The 27427-nt window shown below is 45.3% G+C and overlaps 1 protein-coding gene across 1 annotated transcript in view; it reads right to left on the bottom strand.

Annotated features, from left to right (window-relative positions):
- Positions 1–27409, bottom strand: part of SKIC2 (SKI2 subunit of superkiller complex) — a 51913-nt gene extending 24504 nt beyond the window's left edge. Inside the window, exons 1-17 of the mRNA XM_087708454.1 lie at positions 27285–27409; positions 23551–23669; positions 22248–22357; positions 21439–21556; positions 20589–20703; positions 18934–19008; positions 17901–17954; positions 16828–17051; positions 14635–14778; positions 13260–13405; positions 11177–11323; positions 9466–9550; positions 7789–7895; positions 5571–5717; positions 3700–3799; positions 2447–2659; positions 770–880 (exon numbers count right to left, since the gene is read on the bottom strand). Coding sequence (XP_087564580.1) covers positions 770–880; positions 2447–2659; positions 3700–3799; positions 5571–5717; positions 7789–7895; positions 9466–9550; positions 11177–11323; positions 13260–13405; positions 14635–14778; positions 16828–17051; positions 17901–17954; positions 18934–19008; positions 20589–20703; positions 21439–21556; positions 22248–22357; positions 23551–23669; positions 27285–27303 — 2034 coding nt within the window. The 5' untranslated portion in view covers positions 27304–27409. The remainder of the gene's footprint in view (positions 1–769; positions 881–2446; positions 2660–3699; positions 3800–5570; positions 5718–7788; positions 7896–9465; positions 9551–11176; positions 11324–13259; positions 13406–14634; positions 14779–16827; positions 17052–17900; positions 17955–18933; positions 19009–20588; positions 20704–21438; positions 21557–22247; positions 22358–23550; positions 23670–27284) is intronic.
- Between the last annotated feature and the right edge of the window lie 18 nt (positions 27410–27427).

Here is a 27427-nt window from a genome sequence, read left to right as displayed (position 1 = left end):
TTTCAACAGCACGGAAGAGAGTGTACATATGACCATTTTTCACAGTTACTACCACTGCAGCAGCCCCCCTGGGTATGTGATCAAAATTCAGGCACTGGGCAATTGACTCATATTTATGACAATTGCAGTGCCGTGGGTCATGTGATCCTCCATTGGCGCCCTTCTGACAAGCAAAGTCAATGGGGAAGCCAGATTCACTTAACAGCCGTCTTACTAAATTAACAACTGCAACGATTCACTTAACAACTGTGGCAAGAAAGGTCACAAAATGGAGCAAAATTCACCGAGCAGCTATCTCGCTTAACAATAGAAATGTTGGGCTCAATTGTGGTTGTAAGTCAAGGACTACCTCTACACAATACAATAATACAATAGCAGAATTGGAAGGGACCTTGGAGGTCTTCTAGTCCAACCCCCTGCCTAGGCAGGAAATCCTATACCATTTCAGACAAATGGCTATCCAACTTCTTCTTAAAGACTTCCAGTGTTGGAGCATTCACAACTTTTGGAGGCAAACTGTTCCACTGATTAATTGTTCTAACTGTCAGGAAATTTCTCCTCAGTTCTAAGTTGCTTCTCTCCTTGATTAGTTTCTACCCATTGCTTCTTGTTCTACCCTTGTTCTACAAGAATCTGATCTATTAACGGCCGAGGCAAATTGGTGCCAGATCAGAGTCAAGAGACTTCAAGGGGGAGCTGGACTTAAGACTTAGTGGGGCGCAGAGCCTCCAAACTGATGACGCCCAGCCTGGTGAACTCTTACACCTACCTTGACAAGGCCTTTGCTGAAAAGCATCTCCACTACCTCCTTGAGGATGGGCAGAATTCCACTGTGATGCACTCCAATCCCACGTTTCAGAAGGTCGACCATGTGAAGAACCTGAGGGGGGTGGGGGAATGCCACAAGTGAGTTTTTTTTAGTAACCATGTCGTCCAACTTAATTAAATTTTATGCTGAAATCCAGGACTGGTGATAGAGAGGATTTTATACATTTCCCATCATCATCATCATCATCATCATCATCATCATCATCATCATCATTATCATCATCCTCTCTCGCTCTGTCTCTCTATCCATCCATCCATCCATCCATCCATCCATCCATCCATCCATCCATCCATCCATCCATCCATCCATCCATCCATCCATCCATCTTTCCTATCCTATCCTATCCCTCCCTCCCTCCCTCCACCCACCCACCCACCCTTCCTTCTTTAGCAATAGCACTTAGACAGTGGTGGGTTTCAAAAATTGTTCGAACCTACTCTGTGGGTGTGGCCTCCTTTGTGGGAGTGGCTTGCTGCCCATGTGACCGGATGGGAGTGACTTGCCACCCATGTGACCGGATATGAAGATGCCGATGACACTTGTCAGAACCACCTTAAATTACCTCACACACAGCACTGGCATGCATAAGAACATGATGTAAACTTGTTTTTTAAAAGGCATCTTTGGTTTGCGTTAAAACAACTTCAACACACGCAATGTTCTGATTGCACCACAAACGCAGTAGTCATCCTTACCTTTCACAGAGGCACTGAGTTTTATAAATATGAGCATGATAGTGTAGAATAATCATATCCAAGGACCAGTGGTGGGTTTCAAAAAATTTTGGAACCTCTTCTGTAGGTGTGGCCTGCTTTCCGGGTCCACTGGTGGAACCTCTTCTAACCGGTTCGGTAGATTTGACGAACCAGTTCTATCGAATAGGTGCGAACTGGCAGGAACCCACCTCTGCACTTAGACTTATATACGGCTTCACAGTGCTTTAAAATCCTCTCTAAGCGGTTTACAGAGTCAGCCTATTGCCCCCAACCATCTGGGTCCTCATTTTACCCACCTCGGAAGGACGGAAGGCTGAGTCAACCTTGAAACCTGTGAGATTTGAACTGCCGAACTGCAGCTAGCAGTCAGCTGAAGTAGCCTGTAGTGCTGTACCCTCCCTCCCTCCCTCCCTTCCTTCCTATCTTATCTATCCTATCTTATCCTTCGATCCATAGATCCAACCATTTAATATATCTCCCTATGCTATGCTATGCTATGCTATGCCATGCCATCCCACCCTACTCTATCTGTCTATCCAAATTTGTTTGCCACCCATCTCGGCTGCAAGGCAATTCTGGGCAGCTTACAAGGCTAGAAGCAATAAAGCTATATATACATACATATATAAATCTAGTGTAGTAGCAAAGATGTGATTAAAATTATGTTAAAAAGATGGTATAAAAACGGGGAGGGAGGAAACGGGACGTGTAGAGGGTGAGGGTGGGATCTGCTATTAATCCGTCAAGCGCTTCCAGTATGATCCTCCACCGTTACCGCCCCTTGACTTCCGTTCCTCTTCCTCTTGGCAGCCACCGAGGTCCTGAGGCTCAGCTCCCATTCTGGCTATGCTACCAAGGTGACAAACCCCCCTCCCCCGCAACCCTTTTCTTTTTCCCTCACCTGAGGCAGCTGCCGATCGGTGCCCTTCAGTCGGGAGATGCACTTCTGGAAGAAGACGTGGATCTCGCTTTTCTCCGTCGCGGTGGTCAGGTCGATGGTGGTGAGCATGGAGGCGTTTTCGTCACAGCGATTGCGAGAGAATGTGAAGGCCACCACCGGCAGCTGGTCCTTCTTGCGCAGCATGTCAATGAGGGAAAGCCAGATGTTCTTGTCCTGTGGAAATTCCAGATGTTTGCTCTAGGACTAGATCCTTCTCCGCACACCGACCTTCTTCTCTTTCAATGCAATGCTCCCTTCCTCAACCAACCAAGGAAGCCGTGGGGAGACATCCAAAAATCTGGATACATCTCATGGGACATTTTTTAAAAAATAATGTTTTTAAAATTTCTAATTTAAAACAAATACAGCATCCTTCTTTACATGCTATAGAAAGTGTATCAGTTGGTTACAAAAAGACTTTTGTTCCACAGTAAACAAACATAATTCATATTAACTTAAGTATTTTAACTCAAATATTCATACATGTCACCATCATCATATCTCCACTTTCATTTGACTATAATTGTTTAAACGTCCTTCATCATAAAATATACCAAAATGTAATACATAACCAAATACTGGCCTTTCAATTACTATTTCTAAAATCCGCCACTAACACTAAATCCTTATGTCCTGTTCTAGCTAAACATCCCTAATATTTAATAACAAAGTTTTCTAATCCTCCTTTCCAAATCACTGTTTAGATTTACATCCAGTTTCCTTATGTTATGCCCATATCTATATATATGTTGTTATTCTTATCCCTCCTTTATTTGACTATATCCTGTATCATAACATTTTCCACCTAATAATCAAAGCTTTAATTGTATCTAACTTAGTTCTTCTTATTGTTGTTGTTATTAACCTTTATGTATAATCCAAAGGGATTGCTAATCTTCCTTACATGGGTACCATTCAATATTCACATCCAATTATACTCATCATAACACTACACATTGTATACATTAGTAACACTATCAGTTATTTACTTAAGCTATATCTATTGTCAATAGATTTCACTAAGTTTAACTAGTTTTAAATTATACACTTCCCTCTATCAACCTGTATCTTTCCAATAACGAAACATAATGGTCGTGGGACATTATTTTAACGGACTCTTTTTGAGTGCCAGGAAAGGGAAAGATTAAACCATTTACTCATATTTTGTCCACTGACACAAACCCCCTACTTGTATCTAACTTAATTCAGCTCACTTGGCCTGGCCCGGCTCCTGCATGCATTGGCTGCTTGGCCCCAAAGGTCTGGGAGTGTTTGCTACTTCGGTCCTTTTTGGCATCTACAGCATCATAATACCTGAAAGGGTAGCAGAGGAAGACAACACATTAAAACACAGGTGTCAAACTTGCCGCGTCACATTGTCATCACATGACGTTTCCGCCCTTCCGGCAGCTGGGGTAGGCGTGGCCTGTGCGTTATGCATCGGCCCGCAGACTGCCAGTTTGACATCCCTGCATTAAAAGGAGGTTATTATATTATAATACAGAACATCTAAGTGACATTTTTTTCCCCCATGCTGCAAAAAAAACCCCACCCATCCTGGCCTGACTACCTTGAATTCCTGACTGCCGATTCAACCAGATATAAAAAAGACCCTATCTGGTTGATCACCAGGCCAAAGGTTGTCAGAATATTCATGAACTGGCTGAGACATAGGAACAAGTTCAGCCCATGTATAGGCATGGCAACTGGGTCAGCCAATGGAAACTATTTGGTGACTGAGAGCCATGGCAGAGGGCTCGGAGCAAGGGCGTGGCTTATCTCTGTAGCTCTGAGTCTGTGCAAGAGAACTAATCTCGTCTGCTCTCTGAACTGAAACTGGAAACTGTTATCTCCTCTGCTATTGGTATTGTATATTTACTCCTTGTATTATATTACATATAAAGAAAAGTTAATGAATCCTGCTGAATCAGTTACCTGTGTGTGCTTTCTGGATTTTCTGCAACAAACTCTGATAGAGGTTTTTGTCTTCTGAGCTTTCAGACCCGTGCAGGAGGCCCATGCTCAGGGAATTTCTTGCTCACCAGAATGTGCCTTTTGGCCTATTCTATGTGTAGTATTTATGGAATGCCTTGTTGCGTGTGTCTTTTTAGGCAGCTGCTGATCGTGGTGTGGATGGCTGGTTATTAAGTCATTGGTTGTTGCATGGGCTCCAGCACGAGTTCAAAAGCTCGGAAGACAAAACCTTTCTTCCCGGCGATCGACCCAGATTGGATCCTGCAACATTATCCTGGGACATGTATCTTTGCCTTCATTTGTGAGATATAAAAAGATTGCCCAGATATGTTCTGGGGCACATACTGGGGCTATTAGTCTGCTGTGGGAAAGGATTAACCAATTAGATCATTGTTATCAACCTCTGATTAAAGCTCAGCAAGGTTTCAACCATTTCACAGTGGCATTTTTAAAAATCACTAGCTGATAACCCGGCGTTGTCCGGGTATTTATTTATAGTGGGGAAATGTCCAGATCAAACGTAATTTCTAATGTTGGATTTTCCCCCTTAACAGAGGGAGCCCCCTTGTGGAGTATTGTGAAGCCATTACAATGGATATCTGTACAGTAGAAGCCATTTTATGGCAGTGCAGTAGAAGCCATTTGAAGGCACAACAGGTTGTTTCATAACGGAACACCAAGGGGTGTTAGGGGTATCTTACCCCCCACAGTATTTGTTTCCAGAGAGTAAGTCATCTGTGTACCAAGTTTGGTTGACATTGCTCAAGGCACTCCAGAGTTATGCTGGAACACACACAAACACACAGCCATATATATATAAATAGCATAGCATAGCATAGGATGGAATAGGATAGGATAGGATAGGATAGGATAGGATAGGATAGGATAGGAAAGTAGGTAAGTTGATAGGTAGATAGATATATAGGTAGATAGATAGATAGATAGATAGATAGATAGATAGGTAGGTAGGTAGGTAGGTAGGTAGGTAGGTAGGTAGGTAGGTAGGTAGGTAGGTAGATAAACAAAGATAGCTTTAATTCTTGTGGCAATAGGGAAAGAGAAGTTGGCCTGGAAGGTACTATAAGGGATCTTCTGTCGATCTTCAGCTTACCCCTTCGTAAGGAACGTCCCCCGGGCATCCACCAGGAGGAAAAGCTCATTCTGCGTCTTCTGGCTATTTCCCGTGTACAGATAATGCTCCAGTGGAACAGGGCGCTTCAGTGTGCTGATCACATAAATCTTCTTCCGCTTGATTCGCCTGTCAAAAGCAGGAATTCCACAAACAGTGTTATATTGGTGAGCTCTTCCCTCCCCTCTCCAAAACTGTGCTGTTCAGAGAACAAATAACGAGACAGAACATATAATGAGGATTTTATCAATCCTGAAGCGAACCTGGCTGAGGCCATCTTAGAGGCTTTCAGGTTGCCACAAGGAAGAAAAGAAGGGACAGGAAGGGGGAAAATAGATAGCCGGGGCTTTGTATTCAAAACAAAAAGTTTTTCCTGTGGGAACCAAGGACATTCCAACAGGTGGCTGGGGAGAGGAGGAATGGAGTAACCAAGTAACCAGCCAGCACCTCTATTGGATATTATGACCAATGAACTGGGGGAAGGGAAAACTTTCACTTTTTAATTAAGTGAAAACCGCAGGAACTTTCAGAGTTGGTTTTCACCAGTTGTGCCAATATGATATATCCAATAAATTGTTCTTTGAGGAATCTACCTGCCTCGGAGTTTTGCTTTCTATGGGTGCATTACTTGGAATGCTGACAGCAATAGCAATACCACTTAAGACTTATATACTGCTTCATAGGGTTTTACAGCCCTCTCTAACCGGTTTACAGAGTCAGCCTATTGCCCCCCAACTATCTGGGCCCTCCTTTTACCCACTTCGGAAGGATGGAAGGCTGATTCAACCTTGAGCCCAGTGAGAATCGAACTGCCGAACTGCTGGCAGCCAGTAGTCAACAGAAGTTGCCTGCAGTACTGCATTCTAACCACTGCACCACCATGGCTCGTATGACCACAACTGAGCCCAAAATTTCTGTTGCTAAGCGAGACATTGGTTCAGCGGATTTTAGCCCCATTTTACGACCTTCCTTGCCTCACTTCTTACGTGAATCACTGCAATCATTGTTAGTAACTTGGCTGTTAAGTGAATCTGGCTTCTCCTTTGATTTTGCTTGTCAGGTCGTAAAAGGGGATCACATGAGCAATGGTCATAAATATTAACCCAGTTGCCAAGCATTGGAATTTTGATCACACGGTCGTAGGGATGCCGCAAACGTCGTGACTATGAAAAGCGGCCGCAAGTCTCACTTTTCGGTGCTGTTGTAACTTTGATCGGACACTAATCAAACTGTTGTTAGATTGAGGACTACCGCTATACTGCCAACATCTGGCGCAGCTGCCTTCTAAAGCGGATTAGACAAATTGAGAGAGCAAAGGCCACTGGGAGCTGTATTGTGGTTTCTAGAAGTTCTCATTCCATAATCAACCATAATCAACTTCTTCATCAATGACTTGGACGAGGGGATAGATGGGGAACTCATCAAATTTGCAGATGACACCAAGCTGGCAGGCATAGCCAACGCTCCAGAAGACAGGCTAAAGATACAGAAGGATCTTGACAGACTTGAACATGGGGCGCTATCTAACAAAATGAAATTCAAGGGTGAAAAAAGGCAGGTTCTACATTTAGGCAAGAAAAAACAAAATGCAGGTACAGAATAGGTGGTACCTCACTCGATAGAGATGTTGGAGCCCTAGTGGACAACCATTTAAAGTGCATAGAAGAGCAACAAAGATGATTAGGGGACTGGAGACTAAAACATATGAAGAAAGGTTGCAGGAACTGGGCATGTCTACTTTAATGAAAAGAAGGACTAGGGGAGACATGATAGCAGTCTTCCAATATCTCAGGGGTTGCCACAAAAAAGAAGGAGTCAAGCTATTCTCCAAGGCACCTGAGGGCAGAACAAGAAGCAATGGGTGGAAACTAATCAAGGAGAAAAGCAACTTAGAACTGAGGAGAAATTTCCTGACAGGAAGAACAATTCATCAGTGGAACAACTTGCCTCCAGAAGTTGTGGATGCTCCAACACTGGAGGTTTTTAAGAAGATGTTGGCTAACCATTTTGTCTGAAGTGGTGTAGGGTTTCCTGCCTAGGCAGGGGGTTGGGCTAGAAGACTTCCAAGGTCCCTTCCAACTGGGCTATTCTATTTCTTTGATAAAAAAATCAGAACCCACAAGAGAGGAAAGTAGACACCTTCGCATCACAGAAGCATCTGAAAGCTGCAGGACCTCTCTTGAGTTAACTTTCTGCTCACCCAATCCAGTCAGCAAACTCCAGGGTGTTGGGGACGGTGGCACTCAGCAAAATTATGTTCACATGGTCTGGCAACATGATGAGGACCTCTTCCCAAACCACACCACGCTGAGGAAGAGAAAAGAAAGACAAGAATGCCCCTGAGCATGTGAAGAAGGATGTTTTTTCTGCTGTGGTCAGTAGTGGAATTCAAATATTTTTAACAACCGGTTTTACCCAGGGTCGGGTTAGCTGCTTGTGGGAGGCGTGCAGCTCCATCACATATGTGGGATGAGCCTCCCACAATGGCCAACTTGGGCAAACCTGTTCTTCAATCTCCCCCCCCCCCCCCATCAGTGGTGGGAGTGGATCCTGGCACTGCGCTGCAATGAAGAAACGAGGGAAGGAGGGAAGCGGCCTTCTCCTTCTCTTGCGCCAGCTGCTCCATTGCCCATTTCTCTATTGCAGCACGCCGCAGTGCCCGAGATCCACTTTAATAGCGGGGCATTGATCATTTAAAAACCGGTTCCCTTGAATGGGTGCAAACAGGCTGAACCCCAACGCTGGCTGTGGTCCAATAAGAAGAATGATGGGACAATGCAAAGTCCGGTTCAAGGAGCACTTAAGACATTTGTCCTTCCATAAATAAAGGACATATCAAAGGAATTGGCCTTTGACCCCATACATTCTTTCTCACTTTTATGACAGAGCAATGGACCCAAGTATTTCTCCTTTTATATAGGTAGTCCTCGACTTAACGACCATAATTGAGCCCAAAACTTCTGTGGTTGAGCGAAAGACTTGTTGAGGGAGCTTGGCTCCGTTTGACGATCTTTCTTGCCGCTGTTAATCACCGGGAATCACTGCAGTTGCTAAGTGAATCTGGATTCCCCCATTGACTTCGCTTGTCGGAAGGTTGCAAAAGGGGGCCACGTGACCTTGAGACACAGCAACGGTCATAAACATGAACCACTTGCCAAGCATCTGAATTTTGATTACACGATCAGGGGGAATGCCACAAAGGTCGTAAGTGTGAAAAAGGGTCATATCACTTTTTTTCAGGGCTGTTGTAACTTTGAACGGTCACTAAATGAACTGTTGTAAGTTGAGGACTACCTGTTGGGAGAAACGGAAAGAGGGCCTCTGAAGAAGCCAAGGAATTTCCACCAACCCACTGTATTTTTCGGAGTAGAAGACACAACTTCCCCCCCCCCCAAAAAAAGAGGGTGAAAATCTGGGTGCGTCTTATACACTGAACACAGCATTTTTGGCATACTCCTGAAACCCCGCCCCCTTCACCAAAATGGACGTGCATTGCCTTTAGGAGGCTTCCAGAGTGCCTGAGGAGGGCAAAAACGAGTGAAAAATGGGCTATCTTTTGCTCGTTTTTGCCCCCCCCCCCCCCGATCACCAGGAGCACTTTTCAAGCCTCTTAAAGGCTATGCATGCCCTTTTTTTTGGTAAAAAATGCGGCCGTTTTTTGCTCGTTTTTGCCCAGCCCCCAGGAGCACTTTGTATTTTTTACAAAAAAATGAGGTGTGCAGAGGGTTTGGGAGTCCTTCAGATGGCAAAACCTTTTTTAAAAAAAATTTAAATCTTGGTGCATCTTATACTCCGAAAAATACGGTAAATGCCTCAGGACTGCTCAGGTCCTGATTTCTTCCATTGTTTTAATCCTTGTTTCCCCCCCCCCCCTTACCTCAGAATCATTAATGTAATGCACTTCATCAAAGATCACCCACTCGAGGTCTCTGAGGACGTCCGAGCCATTATAGAGCATAGACCTTTGCAAATAGAACAAAAGAAAATGGCATTTCTAAGACAGCAGTATCGTTCTCAAAAACAACTAAAAAGATTTGGGTTGCCAGATTGGCCCTGCTTAATTATTAAAGTATGAAGGAATTTCGGTTTGAGAAAAGAGTCTGAATCAGAAAAAGTCAGTTCTGGCTGATACGTGTCCTGCCTTCAAAAGAAAACAGAATTGGCAAATAAAGCTACAGATGGTCTGTAGAGATTCTCAATCATCCATTCCTTGTTTTTCCTTTTGAAGACGTTTCGCTTCTCATCCAAGAAGCTTCTTCAGCTCTGACAGGATAGTGGGGTGTTGTGGCCCAGCAGGAGCTGTAGGAGCTGCTGATGGACTCCGATAGCAAGGACCCCTATGAGTCTGCTATGGAAGATGTGGAGGACCCTAGGCAGGGTTCAGACTCAGAGCAGGGACCAGAGAGGCTGGTTGGCCACCAGGGGGCGCCTGAGGCATGGAGCAGTGGGGAAGATCAAAGGGAGTTTGTCCCTGATGCCAGACAGAGAAGGGCAGAGAAAGGGAGGCAGCAGTTACGGAGACAGACTCATAAGAGATAATCAAGCCAAGGTGGTTGTGGCTTGGCCCCTCCCAAAAGAGCATATAAGAGGAGACTTTGGGAGGAGTCCTTTTGCAGGACACAACCGTTCGTACTAATCTGGGAAACTCCTTGTCTGGTCTGCCTTGTGTTCCCGTGTCTGTTGGAGTCTGGGTTGCTGCCAATGTCTTCCCTGTGAGTCGTGTTTGGGCTTTCAGCCAACAGGATTGTAATTGCTGTAAATAAAGAGTGGCAAACTACTAAGCCTGTGTCGGTGTTAATCACCGGACGGAGGGGGGTCAGAACAGTGGGGAATGGAAGGATTTATATTCCTTGCAGTCAGCTGGTCCTTTGCATTCCTGGACCTGGATGACTGAGAATCTCCATAGACTTTTAGCTGTGCACTTTGGGATGAACACCCTTTGAATGGCGTGGGAGTTTGAATTTTTCAGAAAAATTGCAGACCACAGGAACCATTTGCACTACTCAGGTGACTCTGAGGATACAGCTAAACCTCCAAGTGTCTCAATGACCCTCTAAAACACTGGTTCCCAACGTAGCGCCCATGCCCCACGGGGGGGGGGGATTTGATTTTTAATGGGGGCAATTTGAACCTTGTTTAAACCAAGTTAATGGACTTTTAGGCTTCTTCCGTGTGAGTAGAGTTCACTTTTTGAGTAAAGTAAGAATTATATGTCACTGGGGGCGGAGTGGGGGGGGGGAATCAAGATTTTAGGGATGCTTAGGTGGGGCATGGCCAAAAAAAAAGGTTGGGAATCCCTGCTCTAAAAGAATGCAAACGACCAGCTGTCTGCAAGGAATACAAATCCTTCCATTCCCCACTATCTAGTCAGAGCTGAAGAAGCTTCTTGGATGAGAAGCGAAACGTCTTCAAAAGAAAAAACAAGAACGTCCAGTTGCCTCCTGAAAATAAAAAAGCACCTTTGGGACAACTGTGACCTGGATGACTAAGAATCTCCACTAGACATCCATGCCTCATCGTACCTTCCAGTCATCCTGCCCGCCCCCTTGCATTGAGAGACAGCCTTCTCTCTTTGGCCTAGCCCTCACCTGAGGATCTCGGTCGTCATGATGAGGCAGGAGGCGTCCGGATGCAGCTGCACATCTCCTGTCAGCAAGCCAACATCCCCAAAGGTGTTCTTGAAATCCCGAAACTTCTGGTTGGAAAGCGCTTTGATTGGGGATGTGTAGATGGTGCTGCAAAAGGAGGCAGAGGGGGAGAAGAGCGAGACATTTGGAAGATCCAAATGTTGGTGTTTTTTTGTTGAGAACCAGAGGTGGTATTCAGACCGTTTGGACCAGTTCGCCCAAATGCTCACATTTGCAAACTGGTAGAGAAAGTAAATGAATACTACTCCTAATGAGGACATTGTTTCTCAACCTTGGCAACTTGAACACAAGGGGACTTCAACTCCCAGAATTCTAGGAGTTGAACTCCACACACATCTTCAAGTTGCTAAAGTTGAGATCAGGAACATTGATAATAGACGAGAGGAGGAAGAGAATCTTCTGATAGTTCTCAGCTTATGACCATATTTGAGTCAGGAATTATGGTTACCATCTAACCACAGCCGATTTCATGACACTTTTTTGTGGAAGTTGTTAAGCAAATCTCATAGTCGTTAAGCAAACCTGTTTTCACCAACGGGCGCTTTTGGCCCCAAATTGGAAATAAATGCTGGAAACTGGCAAAAAACCATTAAAAATGGTGGCCGCCTGACTGTGGGTCGCTGAAAAGAACTGTAAATGTGAGCTGATTGACACGTGCTTCAAATTTGATCACGTGACAATGGGGGGGAGGGTTCCAAGAGTTGGAACTTTGGTATCAGGTCGTAAATAGTGCTGGGGGTGGTCCATTATAACGCTGAACAGTTGCTAAGCAACTGGTTGTTAAATAAGGATTACCTGTCCTTCTATTCATAAACGGGCTGACATGAAGGGCTTCCTGACTGATCCCACTCAAATGTTAATTGCGAAGAAGGAAAATCTGTGATAATCCAGATGTCACTGGGCTAAATCTCCTGTCCTCCTTGGCCACTGGCCACGCCAGCTGGGTTAGCAAAGGTTTCACAACTCCTGAATAGCACAAGGTCCTTATCTTTATATTAGACTAGCTAATAGCCCGGGGCTGCCTGGATATTTATTTATCCCAACCCTCCTTCCATGAACATTGCCGCAATTTCTAATGTTGCATTTTCCCCCTTACCAGAGGGAGCCCCCCCCTTATGGAGTACTGTGAAGCCGTTACCATGGCAACTCCACAGCGCTGTATAGTAGAAGCCATTTTAAGGCCATACGGTAGAAGCCATTTTAAGGCACAACAGGCTGTTTCTTAACAGAACACACATCCAGAGGGGGGTTAGGGGTGTCTTACTCCCACAGTATTTGTTTCCAGAGGGTAAGTAATCTGTGTACCAAGTTTGGTTGAAATTGCTCGAGGCATTCTAGAGATATGCTGGAACACACACACACACACACACACTCCCAAGCAGATGCCCCTAACAAATGTTAAGAATATCATTATAAAGGCTAATGGGAATGTTGCAAATTTATAAATGTAAGCTGTCAGTATCTTAAGTATCAAGTGAAGAGTAACCTAACCTCCTTCAATAGCAATTAACAACAAAGATAAAAAGGGAATGTAATATAATTGAGTTAATTCTAAATAATTGGAGTAAATAGCAATAATAGTACCAAAACAATACAAACCACCTACATAAAGAATGCAGAGTTAAGGCTCATTAGGATGAAAAAAAAAACACCCTCCCCAATCCTTTACACCCATCATGTGCATTTGGATCGAGGGGTTTGGCCTAGAGGTTAAGACACCAGGTTAGAAACCAGGTGCCTGTGAGTTCTAGTCCCATCTTAGGCCCAAAAGCGGGCTGGGTGAGTTTGGACCAATCGCTATCTCTCAGTTCATGACATCAGACTCAAGTGACAAAGCTGGTTAGTCAACTTCTATTGCAAGAAATAGACCAAGCTTGGTTGATCTGAAAATAAAAAATTGAGGATCCTGAATTTGCAAGCAAAATGCTAGGATGAGACAAAAAAAAAATGCCCATTTGGATCAAGATGATGATTTGAAAGCGTAACACAAAACCGACAACGGAAACGAAGGATATATTCTCACCGCGTCATGTGCTTCTGCGACAGAGCAATGGCGTACTCGGCCACGACAGTCTTTCCCGCAGAGGTGTGGGCGGCGACAAAAACTGAATCATGCTTCTCCAAGTGGAGAATTGCCTGTTTCTGGAAAACGTCAGGCTCAAAAGGCCACTGGGGAGGGAAGAGAGGAAATTTAGTTGATTGACACACAGCTCTCCTTTCCCAGCAGCCCAACAGAATTGGTGCCAACGCCAATTCAGATTCTGTCCCTGCTTGCTGTTTCCCTCGCAGATAGACAACCGAAATGGAAGGGAGGGACCAGTGGTGGGTTTCAATTTTTTTTTGAACCTACTCTGTAGGTGTGGCCTCCTTTGTGGGAGTGGCTTGCTGGCCATGTGACCTGGTGGGAGTGGCTTGCCGGCCATGTGTTTTCTTTCTCTCTCTCTCTCTCTCTCTCTCTCTCTCCTTCTTTTTGTCTCTCTGTCCCTTTTTCCTTTTTTTCTTTCATCTCTCTCTCACTTTTTCTTTCTTTTTTTTCTTTCTTCCTTTCTTTCTCTTTCTCTCTCTGTGTGAGTCTGTGTGAGTCTGTGTGTGTGTGTGTGTGTGTGTGTGTGTCAGTGGTGGGTTTCAAAAATTTTTGGAACCTCTTCTGTGGCCTGCTTTCTGGTGGAACCTCTTCTAACCGGTTCGGTAGATTTGACAAACCGGTTCTACCGAACTAGTGCGAACTGGTAGGAACCCACCTCTGGGACGGACCCAAAAGTGCTTTTTTTTCCAGGAGATAACCAGACTTTTTTTTCCTTTGTAGATGCTCTGCTTCTCATCCAAGAAGCTTCTTCAGCTCTGACTGGATGGAGGGGAAGGGAAAGGGTTAATAGCCCTTGCAGACAGCTGGTCATTTGCATTCTTTTAGAGAGTCGTTGAGGCCACTTGGAGGTTTATCTGTGTCTTCAGAGTCACCTGAATAGTGAAAATGGGTATGGAGCTTCCAGGGAAGTGTTGAAAGGACTAGGACTGTGTTGTAGACTGGAGGTAGATCACTAGTCAGGTGACCCTCAGGACACAAATAAACCTCCAAGTGGCCTCAACAACTCTCTAAAAGGATGCAAATGACCAGCTGTCTTGCCAGGAATATAAATCCTTCCATTCCCCATCATCCAGTCAGAGCTGACGAAGCTTCTTGCATGAGAAGCGAAATGTCTTCGAAGAAAAACAAGAAAGTCACCTCTTAGGGGGGGAAAGCACCTTTGGGGCTATCTGAGGGAACCTTTAGAATTGGCTTTGCTTCTTCTGTGCCTATATGGGTCGATCAGTAAAATTATATGGGTAAAATTATGTCCCAGGAGTTATTCCCCTCCCCCCTGCATATGCTATTGGACAGTTAACAACTGGTGGATTACCTGGAAGGCTGGATCAGGAATTAACTTGTAGAAATCATCCACGGGGGAGCTTATATCCACCAGGATAGCCCACTGTTCTTTAGGGGGCACTGCAGCCGGGGCAGGGGCAGCCTGTGGAGCTGATTCGGGGACAGGTGTCACCTCCTGCGAACAAGACAGACAGGGCAAGGACAGGACAGAGCAATTAATATGGAATCCTCCCAAACTGCTTTCTAGAGCTAATGTAGCGTTTCCAAACTACTGTATTTTTCGGACTATAAGATGCACCGGAGTATAAGACGCACCATGATTTTGAAGAGGTAAATTAAAAAAAAAAAACGTTTTTGCACTCTGCGGGCCTCCCAAACCCTCTGCATGCCACATTTTTTGCAAAAAAAAAGAGGGGGGCATGCAGAGCTTTGGGAGGCCCGTTTTTTGCTCATTTTTGCCCTCTCCAGCCCCCAGGAACACTTTACAGGCCTCCCAAACCCTCTGCCCATCCATTTTTGCAAAGGGGGTGGGGTTTTGGTAGGCCAAAAATACTGTATTCAGTGCATAAGACGCACCCACATTGTCACCCTCTTTTTTGGGGGAAAAAGGTTCGTCTTATACTCCGAAAAATATGGTATATACCAGTGATGGGTTCCGGATCCCGTTGCATCTGGTATGGTACAATGGGGCTGGGCGTCCACCACATGCAGGTGCACAGCACAAGCATGCGTACTTACCACCCACAATGCTCCGTGACGCTCCAGCTGCTCGGCGGAGCATTGCATAGGCGCTGTACGCTCCATGTGCGTGAGCAAAAGCCCGATTAGCTCAAATACAGGTAAGGAGGGCGGGCCGGCAGGTAGGCCCTCCAGAGCACCGTACTGGAACGGTACCTGGTGCTCCCAGCAGGCACCGGTATGCCCATACTGGAGCGTACTGGTCGTATCCCACCACTGGTATATAGGTTTATAGCGAGGTTCATAATATGGAAAAATTTAAATACATTTTCTTTGCTTCGACCCATCAAAAGCTTCCTAGCTGCTACCGCTAGCTTGTTTCAGAATTTCAAAACTGGAATCACGATGAGTTACAGTTTGCGATATGGGCCACAGACTTAAATGCAGGCAGAATAAATCACGTCAATGAAATAATCTTACAACTGAGAGGACAAATAAAAAGAAAATGCACCTTCTCTTCATAATGGCCATGATTTATCCTGATATTTGAAGAAACCAATACATCTCCACTGGCTCCAATAGTTTTACTTCTTAGCAGCCCCTCTTTTCTTGGCCATCCCAGTCCAGAAAAACCAACTGGTCCCAATACTCATTATCCCAGGTTCACTTCTCCCATTTCTCCAGAGCAAGGGCTGACTGGCTGAAGAATTATGGGACTTGAAGTCCACAAGTCTTAAAATTACCAGTTTTGGAGACCCTTGCTCTAGAGCAGTGCCCCCCCCAACCTTTTGAGCATCAAGGACCGGTTCCATGGAGAAGAGATTTTCTGCAGACCGGAGGGGGCATGGTTTTGCATGCTGCCTGCATGCTTCGCTTGTTTGTGTGAACCACTTGCTGGCATGCTGGAATCAGGGACCCCTGCTCTAGAGCTTTCCAGATCTTGCTGGACCAAAGCTGGAGGATGCTGTGAGAGGCGCAGTGGCTCAGTGGCTAAGAAGCCGAGCTTGTCGATCAGAAAGGTTGGCAATTCAGCGGTTCGAATCCCTAGTGCAGCGTAACAAAGTGAGCTCCCGTTACTTGTCCCAGCTTCTGCCAACCTAGCAGTTCGAAATCACGTAAAAATGCAAGTATAAAAATAGGAGCCACCTTTGGTGGGAAGGTAACAGCATTCAGTGCGCCTTCAGAGTTTAGTCATGCCGGCCACATGACTACGGAGACGTTCCCGGACCGTGCTGGCTCTTTGGCTTTGAAACGGAGATGAGCACTGTCCCCTAGAGTCGGGAATGACTACCACATATATGCGAGGGGAACCTTTACCTTTACCTGGAGTTGGGGAACCATGCTCTAGAGCTTTCTAGATCTTGCTGGACCAAAGCTGGAGGATGCTGGGAGCTGCAGGCCACCTATACCTGAGCCTGAGTTTCTCTATTCTACAGCTCGATGTACCCTACCTTTGTCTCCTTCTTCCTTCTGACATAGGGCTCCTACATCTCATATCATCATGCACACCCATGAAGGGGAAACCTGCCTGCAGACACGTCCTTACCTTAAGCACCAATTCCTCCAAGCTGTTCACTCTGTGCAATGGTGCTGGTTCTGCTGGAGGGATCTCTTCTTCCCTTGCTCCCTTATTCTTCCCTTTCTTCCTCCTCTTCTCCACTTCCTCTGTCTTCTCTTTGCCTTCTTCATCACTGGAGGCCTCCAGCTCGAAGGTGTCCAGTGCACCCAGCAAATTGGTCAAATTCAGCAATCCTGGGGAGGCCATGATCTCTGAAGAAGCAAAAGGAGCAAAATCTGAACCTCTTTTTTAAAGAAACCCAGGTGGAGAAATCCTTAGGACTTCTTTAATTAGAATCTACCTATACGTTCCAAGTTACTTTCATGCTGATATATGCTATATGAGCTAAATAGATTTTTCCAGCTAATATTTTTGGGTGGTCATAATAAATTAATGTTATGAATATGGACCTGATCAGAAGCGCTCTGTGCTTGAGGACTTCCGGTTGACAGCGCAGCGATATAGGACACAGGGAATGGGTCTCCATGTTCCCTGTGCTGACTTCCCACTGGTGGTGGGCTCCGAGAAAAGCTAAAGCCGCCTTGCAGGTACGGTGAAGCAAAGAGGGGCACCCTGTGAGGTCGAGAAGAGACGCAGCTCTCCTGTCTGTCCTGGGGCTCTTTTTCCCTCTCAGCCACGGCAAGGAGAAGACAGCCTAAAGATGACTGCCACAAAGCTGGGACAACCGAATAACAACTAAAACTGGTGCTGGAGCAAAGTAGGTGAACAGTGACCGGAACTGGGGGAGAGGATTTCTTTTTGCCTTAAACTTAACCCCAAGGAATAATTTGGAACTATTTGCTCAGAATTATTGGTTAAAGCAGCGCCTAAACATTCTGAGAAATACTGGACTGGAAGAGAGAAAAATAATATATTTTGAAATGTATAGAAGCGCTCTGTGCTTGAAACAGTTCCAACAGTGAAATGAAGACCGGGCCAGAAGATTTCAAGATTGAAACACTTCTGGCAAAAAATATTTCACTCTTGATATGATTTGCACTCCCTTAGTTGTGGCACTCATTATTTTCATTTTACTATTTGACGCTTTGATTTTGCTCTACCTTGTTTGGTGAATTCCACCCCTTTCTTCCATCCAGGTGGCACTGTCAGCAAATCTAAGAGGGAAAGAGAAAAAACATGAAAAAAGCTACCAGGAAGATACCAGGTCTTCAACATCAAATTTGAAGTCAAGGATAGTCCACTTCATTAATGGATCTAAGCTGGTGTTACTGAACCTTTGCAGATGTGTAAACTTCAAATCCCAGAATTCCACAGCCAGTATGGCTACTGTTGGAATTCTAGGAATGTGGAACTAATGATGCTACCTTGTTTAGCAATGAAACATCTGCAAGAAAACATCCAAGCTTAGAGAGCACCAAGGATCCTGCAGTTCAACCCTGAGCTATAAATATTATCTTCTATCGGTATTCTGGGAAGTGTATTCCACATTCTGGAAGGTTGGGAAACACTGTTCTAAACCATTCCGGGAATTTATCACATGGATTAAAATTCTATCAATAAATCTACCATGAAACACACTCTATTCTTTAATTTAGTTTTAATAGCATTAGCACTTAGACTTATAATACCGCTTCACAGTGCTTTACAACCCTTTCTACACAGTTGACAGAGTCAGCATATTGCCCCTCAACAATCTGGGTCCTCATTTTACCCACCTTGAAAGAATGGAAGGTTGAGTCAACCTTGAGTCGGTGAGATTCGAACCACTGAACTGCTGGCAATTGGCAGTCAGCAGAATTAGCCTGCAGTACTGCATTCTAACCTCTGTGCCACCGTAACTCTTCAAATGCTAGCAAAGAATCTCTGGTTAATTATTTCAAGTTCTACTTCCATTTGAGTCTTGTTCATATCATTCTTTGTTAATAAAATCATAAACAACCCAGGTAACCAAGAACAGAAATAATCTCACGGTACAGCTCTTTTGTGCCAGACCCCATTTTCCTATCCTCCCTATCTCTGACTATCGTAAATGGAATGAATCTAGTCAAAACAGAGGGCAGAGGACATTATGAAAAAACCAGAATAGTCAGGATTGAAACAATAGAGCCGTTGGCTGGAACATGCTTACATTACCTTTCTCAAAATCAATGTCCTCTTCCTTATCTTCTTGGGCCTTAATCAGTTCCAAGCTAGGCTCATCTATCCCACCTGGAGAGATGGTGTTACAAGAGCGTATTATTAGCGGTCAGGAGCTTAGTTACCTGGAGGGCAAAATCTGCAAAAAGAAGATGCGCGTTCTATAACCAAATTAGAGACATGGGAAGAATGTCAACCCTGGAGCTATCTTGGAATGTCAGGTTTCCACAGCAAGGCTGGATAGAGCTGTGGGAAAGGGAGAGGGGGAGTAGAGATAGCTGGTGAAATATGTAGCCAAAATAATATTCTTTCTTCTGGGAGCCAAGGAAACTCACACCAGCATCTGGCAGGACATGGATGGGAGTCATCCAGGTTTGGGATTGTGATCTGAGTGGGGCAGGGGTGGTTGTGTGCAGAGGTGGTGTTCAGCCAGTTTGGACCAGTTCCGGTAGTGGAAATCGCGGGTGGCTCACCCCGCTGCCCCCCCACCTTGGCTGTCCTATTTAGGCACATTTTCGAGACTGAGAGCATGTGTGGTAGGCATGCGTGTGCGCAAAGCACATGCGCGGAAGGGCGGGCGCATGCATGGATGGGGCAAAGCGAGCGGATGCGCATGCAGTGAACTGGTGGCAACAAAATGTGAAACCCATTGCTGGTTGTGTGTAATGGGGGGGGGAAATCTTTGGATTTTGAGTTAGGTGGGGAAAATGCGGGGAGCTTCAGTTGGATTTTCACCAGCTGTGCCAATATGACATGCCTGATAAATCTATACTTTGAGGAAGCTTCTGATCTTGGACTTTTGATTTCATATGGGCTGTGTCAGGCCTGCAGCCATCTTTTCTTTTGGATCTTTGGCCTGCCACTCTTTCTATTATTTTACTATGCAGTTTCTATTGTGGGAAAATGGGAGGGGGGATTGTACGAAGTTAGATGCTATGTAGCCATAACGAAATTCTTTCTAGAAAGCCAAGGTCATCCTTTGTCTTGGCACCTCTGCACCTGACCGGAACTGGATGGGTGGAACTGCCAGCATGGCAGTGGGAGATTGGACCATGTGATGGACTTGTGGGTGTGGGGGCAAGATCATTCAACTGGGTGTGGTAAACTGGGAAGCTTTCAGATTTGGGTTTTCCCAGATGTGCCAACATGGCTCTCTTAATAAATTGGAGCTTTGAGGAATACTTTGCCTTGGACTCTGATTTACTGTTGGATGCTATTTGGAACCCTGACAGGCTGTTACTTGGAACCCATACAAAAGCCATTTAATTGATTTACAACAGGGGTCCCAAACCCCTGAGCCGCAGCCCACTACCAGGCTCATGGCCTATTTAGAACCGGGTTGAGTGAGCGGCAGGCTGGGGAGCATGCAACTTGACTTCTGAGAGTTGTGGGTCAATGTGCCTCCACACACATGTCCGCAGCTCTACTTGCGCAAGTCAAGCTGCATGCACATGCATGGCCTGGTTTCCCTCTCTTCCCCCTCGCCGGCCGCTAAACCTCAAAGGTTCGGGACCGCTGATCCATAACCTGTAAAAAGTTTCTAAAGCCCCCCAATGGTGGATGTTGCTTGATTTCAAGTTTATTCCTATCAATGGTTCTGCCGTCGAAATTATAAACTTGGGACTCAGGTAACAGAAATGGGAGACCCACACCTGGCCAGAAGGGGTAGTTGGTGGCACTGCCTCTCAGAGATTCAGAGGGAGGACCAGGCGCTCGCTGGAAGGAAAGAGAATTCTTGGCTGACAATCCCGTGTTGTCCACAAGTGCCTAGAATTGAAGTCAAAAGAGGGAGAGTGTAAGGAATAATGGATGGAAACTGAACAAGGAGAGATTCAATCTGGAAATGATGGTGAGAGCAATCAACCAATGGAACAGAAGTTGCCTTGGGAAGTTGTGGGAGCTTCATCACTGGAAGCTTTCAAGAAGAGACTGAACTGCCATCTGTCACAAATGGAGTCAGGCCATGATGGCAAACCTACAGCAGGCGTGAAAGAGGTGGCACGCAGAGCCCTCTCTGCTGGCATGTGCGCCGTCGGCCCAGGTCAGATCCCCGTGGCGTTTCTTTCGTGAACATCTGTTTCCCTGAAAACGACGAAACAGAAGCCCCCGAAAGAAAAAAACCTTACCTCTTGCCACGCTGCCAGTGTTGGGATGCCCCTCCTTCAGCCGGCAGATGGTCTTCGGGTCTCTGCTGCGTATGGGCGCATATCCACGTTCACACATGCGCGCACCTTTCAGTTTGGGAATGTTTGGGCACTCGATGTCTAAAAGGTTGGCCATCCCTGGTGGGGAGTTGGGCTAGATGACCTACAAGGTCCTTTACAAGTCTTCTAATCTGTATCTGTATGTAAGGATCTGCTTCAGCTGACTTCGCGGGAAAGCATGACTTTTGAAACAATGGGCCTTCCAAAAGGAACTTTTACTGAGAGACAGTGATTGCTTAGAAGATTCATTATCCAAAGGGTTATTTGGGGCTGCAAGGGAAGAAAGCTCATCTCTCACCTCTTTAAAACCCAGCAGCTCCCCGGTGGTGGGATTGCGTTCGGCCTGGAGGGTGGAGTGCACAGGTGTGACCTCCAGCGCAAAGAGAGATTGGACCTCCTTCTCTCGGGGCCAGAACCTGCCTCAGGACAAGAGGTGGAGTTAAATTATTTGGGATCCTTTTCACGGGTCGATGACAATTCATTTCATTTTCATTTCATTCATTCATTTATTATATTTATATGCCGCCCTTCACCGCAGCCACGTGGGTGTGGCCATCTGAGTGCCGCCAGGTGCGCGTGGGTGGCTATGGCGTGGCCATGTCGACAAGAAGAGTTAGGGGCAGCTGGCTTGGTGCAGATGACCCGGGGCGGCTGAGTGGGCGTGGCCAGACGGACACAACCACGTGAGTGTGGGCAGGTTAGGGGAATGCCAGGTTGGTGTGGCCAGATGGGCGCATAACAAGTTGCTCTGAGCAACTGGATGTGTAAGCCAACTTTTTCCTTTGTCTCCTGAGTAGAGGGTTTCTCTGCCAAATTTGGCAGGGAAGGGAGGGACTGGGTGGATTGCCCCCCCCCCGCCCTCCCCCAATTTGGAGAAACGCTGCACCTAATCCTTCGCATCGACCTGGCCACGCCTACCCACCTGACAACCCTGATGGCCACGCCCACCGAGTCACACCCACCTGGCTGCAATGAGTTGTCTCACTCTCACCCTTCCCCCGCGTTGACTCTCCTTCTGCTACAGATAATTATCCCCTTTCCCGTCGCACCCAGCCCTCTTCTCATTCCTACTGCAACCTTCAAGCATCCCAGCTGCTGGGAACTCACCTGTGGGACCTTTCAAAGTCATGGATGGGAAGCCATTCGGGGCTGTTGAGATAATGCTGCTCCAATTCCGAGGCCAGATCGTCAGCGTGTGGGGGTAGTCCATGGGGCAGCTGAGGAAGGAGGTGGGAAAAAGAGAAGGAAGATGTTATCATTTCTTGTTTAACGCCATCCATAAAACGTATTTGCTACAGCTCAGAAGCTAAGCTCTAGTTCTTCAGTGGGGATTTAACAGAGATTTTCTGGGCTGTAAGTTACACCAGGAAACAGAAAAAAACATTATGGAAAAAGATGGTGGCAAACCATTTCTGTACAGCTAATGCTCAACATAATGACCACAATGGAGTGCAAAATGTCTGTTATTAAGTGAAACATTTGAGTGACTTTTGCCCCAAGGTATGACCTTTCTTGCCAGTTTTTAAGTGGATTGCTGCAGCTGATAAATTAGTAACACAGTTGTTAAAAGAATCAGGCTTCCCCATTGATTTATCACTTATAGTTTTCATATACACCGAGAGCTTATGCAACAAATTCCTCGTGTGTCCAATCACACTTGGCCAATAAAGAATTCTATTCTATTCTATTCTATTCTATTCTAGTCTTTCTTTCCTAATTTCATTCTTTCCCTATTCATATTCTATTCTATTCTATTCAGAAGATCGCAAAAGGGGAACACATGACCTTGGGACACAACAACAGGCCCTAAGTATGAACCATTGTTCAAGTGTCTGAATTTCAATCACATGATCATGGGGTTGCTACAAGGGTCTTAACTGTGAAAAATGGTCGTAAGTCAGTTTTTTTCAGTACCGTTGTAACTTTGAATGGTCACTAAATGAACTGTTGTTAAGTCGAGGACTACCTGTAGTGTTGCAAAGGAAATGCCATTAGATTTGTTACAATAACAATTCAGTTTATAGGAGCTCATATACTGCACACTTTCCCCCTAAACATAAAGGTTCCGCTTGCACATATGTGCTAGTTGTTCCCAACTCTAGGGGGCGGTGTTCATCTCAGCTTCTTCGGGCTTGGACTTCCTTTTGGATGGGGAAAACCTGGAAGCTTTCAGATTCGGGTTTTCCCAGATGTGCCAATATGACATCCCTAATAAAATGGAACTTTGAGGAAACTCAATCCTCGGAGTCTTCTTTCATTGGGGGTGTTACTTGACACACCCATTCTAAACCAAAACCTGAGGATGACCAATCACAGTGGCTGATTTTGCGCAACCTGCTAAGTCAAAACCCAGCAAGCTGCATTATGGTTTTGCCTCTCCTTTCAGGATAGAAAGAGGTACTGTACTCACTGTGGTCAATGGAAATCCCTCTTTGGTGGGTGCCTCTTGGGTGATGAGTTCAAAATGACCGGAACATCCAACCTCCAAAATGGAAAGAGGCAAGTCTAAAGGTCCTCGGGGAGGGAGCGCTTGAAGAACACAAAGAGGCAAAGATACGTTAAGACAATCGTTCGCTACACTTCGGTCAAAACTGTGCTCTCGTTGCTTTAAAATAATAGTCTCTTGATACAACCATATCCACGGGTGAGGATTGAAATTTGCAAAATGGCAGTATCTGTGAAGGAAAGGGGCTAAGACCCTGATCCTGGCAGATTTTTATGTCTCCTCTCCCTATGGATATTCCCGATTACGGAACTGGAACAGACCATTTACATGACTGATCCTGATTTTACCCAGGAGAAGAATTCCAACTGAAGCATTGTCAAGATCCCCTATAACCAAGAAAACACGTGTGGACTATCAAAACAAATAATCCAGAATTCTTACTTGAGGCACAAATAATCAGGCTGGAGAAGTCAATAATACTGGTGATGGATGGATGGATGGATGGATGGAAGGAAGGAAAGAAGAAAGAAAGAGTGATGGGAAGGAGACGGATGAGGGAGAGGTAGAAGGGAAGGGGCAAAAAGGGGGGAGTAGGAGAGGAAAGAAAGAAAGGAGATGGGAGGGAGAGAGGGGGAGGGAGAGAGGAAGGAAGGAAGGGGAGGAGGAGTGAGGGAAACTAATAGCAGTCTCCATAGACAAGCATTTCCATAGACAACTAATAGCAAAGTGGCTAGATTCAGTTACAACAGCAATGGTGCATCATTGGATAATCCAAAGGATCAGATTGAGGGCAGATTGTCCTAGGCAAAAAAATCTTACTGCCCAGTTGCTAATAGTTGACATTGCCTTGATAGAACATAATCAACCAATCTCCTTTGCTTCATGCTCCCCTAAGTTTCTTTGCCACCCTCAAGGGGGCATCCTGTCCTTCATCCCAGGTTGATTCCCAAGAGATCACTCAGCTGCTCTGTTTTAATAAATAATAAATTTATTATGCTCTCACAAGGTTTCTTGTTTCTCCACCACCACAGCTCTCTGAATTTTACTTCACTTCATCTGCCCACAGAAGTACGTGGCAGAAGTTTGATGTTTAATTTTGACTCATGCTGAAGCTCCATTTTTTTTTAAAAAAAGATGCATATGTATCAACATAACTACAAGAACTGAGACAATCAAAAGGTTAAAAAAATTCACAATGCATTCCTAGTGGAAATAAGTCATCCCTCCCACAAAAAGACCTCCCCACCCAACCCCTCTGTCTTTACAGGACTCAGTGGAAAATTCAACTGTGAGAGAAGCAGGATGGTCCTTTGTCAATTAAAAGAGAATTTTCGAAGTTTTTCAGGCCATAAATCTGTGAATCCGCTTCTTAAGAAGAAAAGCTCTACAGGGGAAAAGTCAATTGTGTTGGAGTTAACTCTTCCCTCCTCCCCATTTTCTGTTGGAACTTTATGAAACATTTCACAGAACCCTGTTGTTGTTGTTAGCTGCGAAGTTGTGTCCAACGCATCACAATCCCATGGACAACGTTCCTCCAGGCCTTCCTGTCCTCTGCCATCCTCTGGAGTCCATTTAAGCTCACGCTGACTGCTTTGGTGACTCCATCCAGCTACCTCATTCTCTGTCATCCCCTTCTTCTTCTGCCCTCCATCTTTCCCAGCATTAGGCTCTTCTCCAGTGAGTCCTTCCTTCTCATTAGGTGGCCAAAGTATTTGAGTTTCCGCTTCGGGATCTGGCCTTCTAAAGAGCAGTCAGGATTGATCTCCTCTAGGACTGACCGGTTTGATCACCTTGCAGTCCAAGGGACATGCAGGAGTCTTCTCCAGCACCAGAGTTCAAAGGCCTCCATTCTTTGGTGCTCAGCATTCTTATGGCTCAACCTTCACAGCCATACATTGCAACTGGGACAACCATAGCCTTGACTATATGCACTTTTGTTGGCAGGGTGATGCCTCTGCTTTTTAGTATGCTGTCTGGATTTGCCATACATTTCCTCCCCAGCAGCAAGCATCTTTTAATTTCTTGGTTGTAGACCCCATTTGCAGTGACCCTGGGAGCCCAGGAAAATAAAATCTGTCACTACCTCCATTTCTTCCCCATCTATTTGTCAGGAATTGAGAGGGCCAGAACCCTAGAGTCTGGCAGAACCATTTGAACCCCAATTTAATATGTTAGTTACAGTTTCAGAATCATGTTGATCGGAGACATCGTAAGAGGAGGAGTCCCTCCTCAAAGCCCACATAGCTTCAAGTTTGTGGTCTTTTAGGAAAGATCTTGAGACATGGCTCTTTCATCAGGTCCAGAGGCAAGGGGCTTTGCAATCTTGGGATCCATCCCTTCGTTCCTGGAGTCTCCTTCCTCAATCTTGTAATATAACAATTTTTGTCTCTTTTGTTGTTTATTACTGTTTTCTATTTCTGCAGTGTTTCCCATGCTGGGCAACTTTAAGATGAATGGACTTCAATGCCCAGAATTTCCTGCCCAACATGTGTACTCGGTGAGGAATTCTGGGAGTAAACATCCATTCATCTTAAAGTTGACACAGTTGGGAAACACAATATTTTTTGTTTTTCCTATCTTGCACAATACCTACAGTTGCTTGGGCATTTGAGGCTGCTTAAACATTGAGCAAAGAAACAAGTCATGTGTAAATTATGATTTATTATTAGTTATTTTTATTTATTTATTATTTGCTCAACAATTAAACTCTCCAACCTGATACAGACTCAGTTATCCTCTCACTGCATTCAGGAAAACAAAAGCTGTGCTGCTGAAATTTTTACCTCTGTTTAGAATACAGAGTAATACAGATTAGCAAAATTGGGAGGGATTTTGGAAGTCTTCTAGTCCAACCCCCTGCTCAGGCAGAAAAAACTACACTACTTCAGACAAATGGTTGCCAATCTCTTCTTTAAAATTTCCAGTGTTGGAGCATTTACAACTCCTGGAAGCAAGGTGTTCCACTGATTAATTGTTCTAACGGTCAGGAAATTCCTCCTTAGTTCTAGGTTGCTTCTCTCCTTGATTACTTTCCATCCATTGTCTCTTGCCCTGCCTTCAGGTGCTTTGTTAACAGGTTGACCTTTTTCTTTATGGCAACCCCTGAGATATTGGAACACTGCTATCATGTCTCCCCAATCCTTCTTTTCACTAGAGTACATACCCAGTTCTAGCAACCGTTCTTCATATGTTTTAGCCTCCAGTCCCTTAATCATCTTTGTTGCTCTTCTCTGCACTCTTTCTAGAGTCTTTTTTTTTACATTGTGGCGACTAAAACTAGATGCAATATTCCAAGTGTGGCCTTACCAAGGCATTCTAAAGTGGTATTAATTAATAATTGCAGAGGCTTTATAAAGTGGTATTAACATCTTGTATCGTGATTCTTATCCCTCTGTTAGTGCAGCCTACGATTGCATTTTGAATTGAAAGGGGATCCCCAGCTTTCTGCAGGAGGCATGTTGGATCACGATCCCCATAATCCCAAATCACTGCATGTGCAAGCTGGGGAATATGGTGATTGCAATCCACTAGATCTAGAGGACAATTGGGTGGAAAAGGTTTCCTTAAACATTTTAAAGCGAGTTTTAAGAGGGGGGGGGATAAAAAGACAATGAGCAGGACCAATTGCAACAGGAGATCTTAAAAGGCTCCATTAGATTAGTTCAGTCAGACGCAGGAGGTCTCTACCCGGTCCTCACCTATCCTCTCCAGATCCATCTCAGCTGCCACGGTTCGCTCATGGACTGACCCGGAAACTCTCGCCTCCGGGCTGTCAATACTAAGGGCGGAACCTTTCCCTCCCCAAAAGGAAGGGCGGTTGAAGCCACGCCGTGTTCCTCAG

Source organism: Thamnophis sirtalis, unplaced genomic scaffold (assembly GCF_051295495.1).
Source record: "Thamnophis sirtalis isolate CommonGarterSnake01/CBP01778 unplaced genomic scaffold, rThaSir2_p1.2 scaffold_3, whole genome shotgun sequence".
In the NCBI taxonomy this organism is placed as follows: Eukaryota; Metazoa; Chordata; class Lepidosauria; order Squamata; family Natricidae; genus Thamnophis; species Thamnophis sirtalis.
The sequence above is the reverse complement of the archived record's forward strand: the minus strand, read 5'-3'. Positions and strand labels throughout refer to the sequence as shown.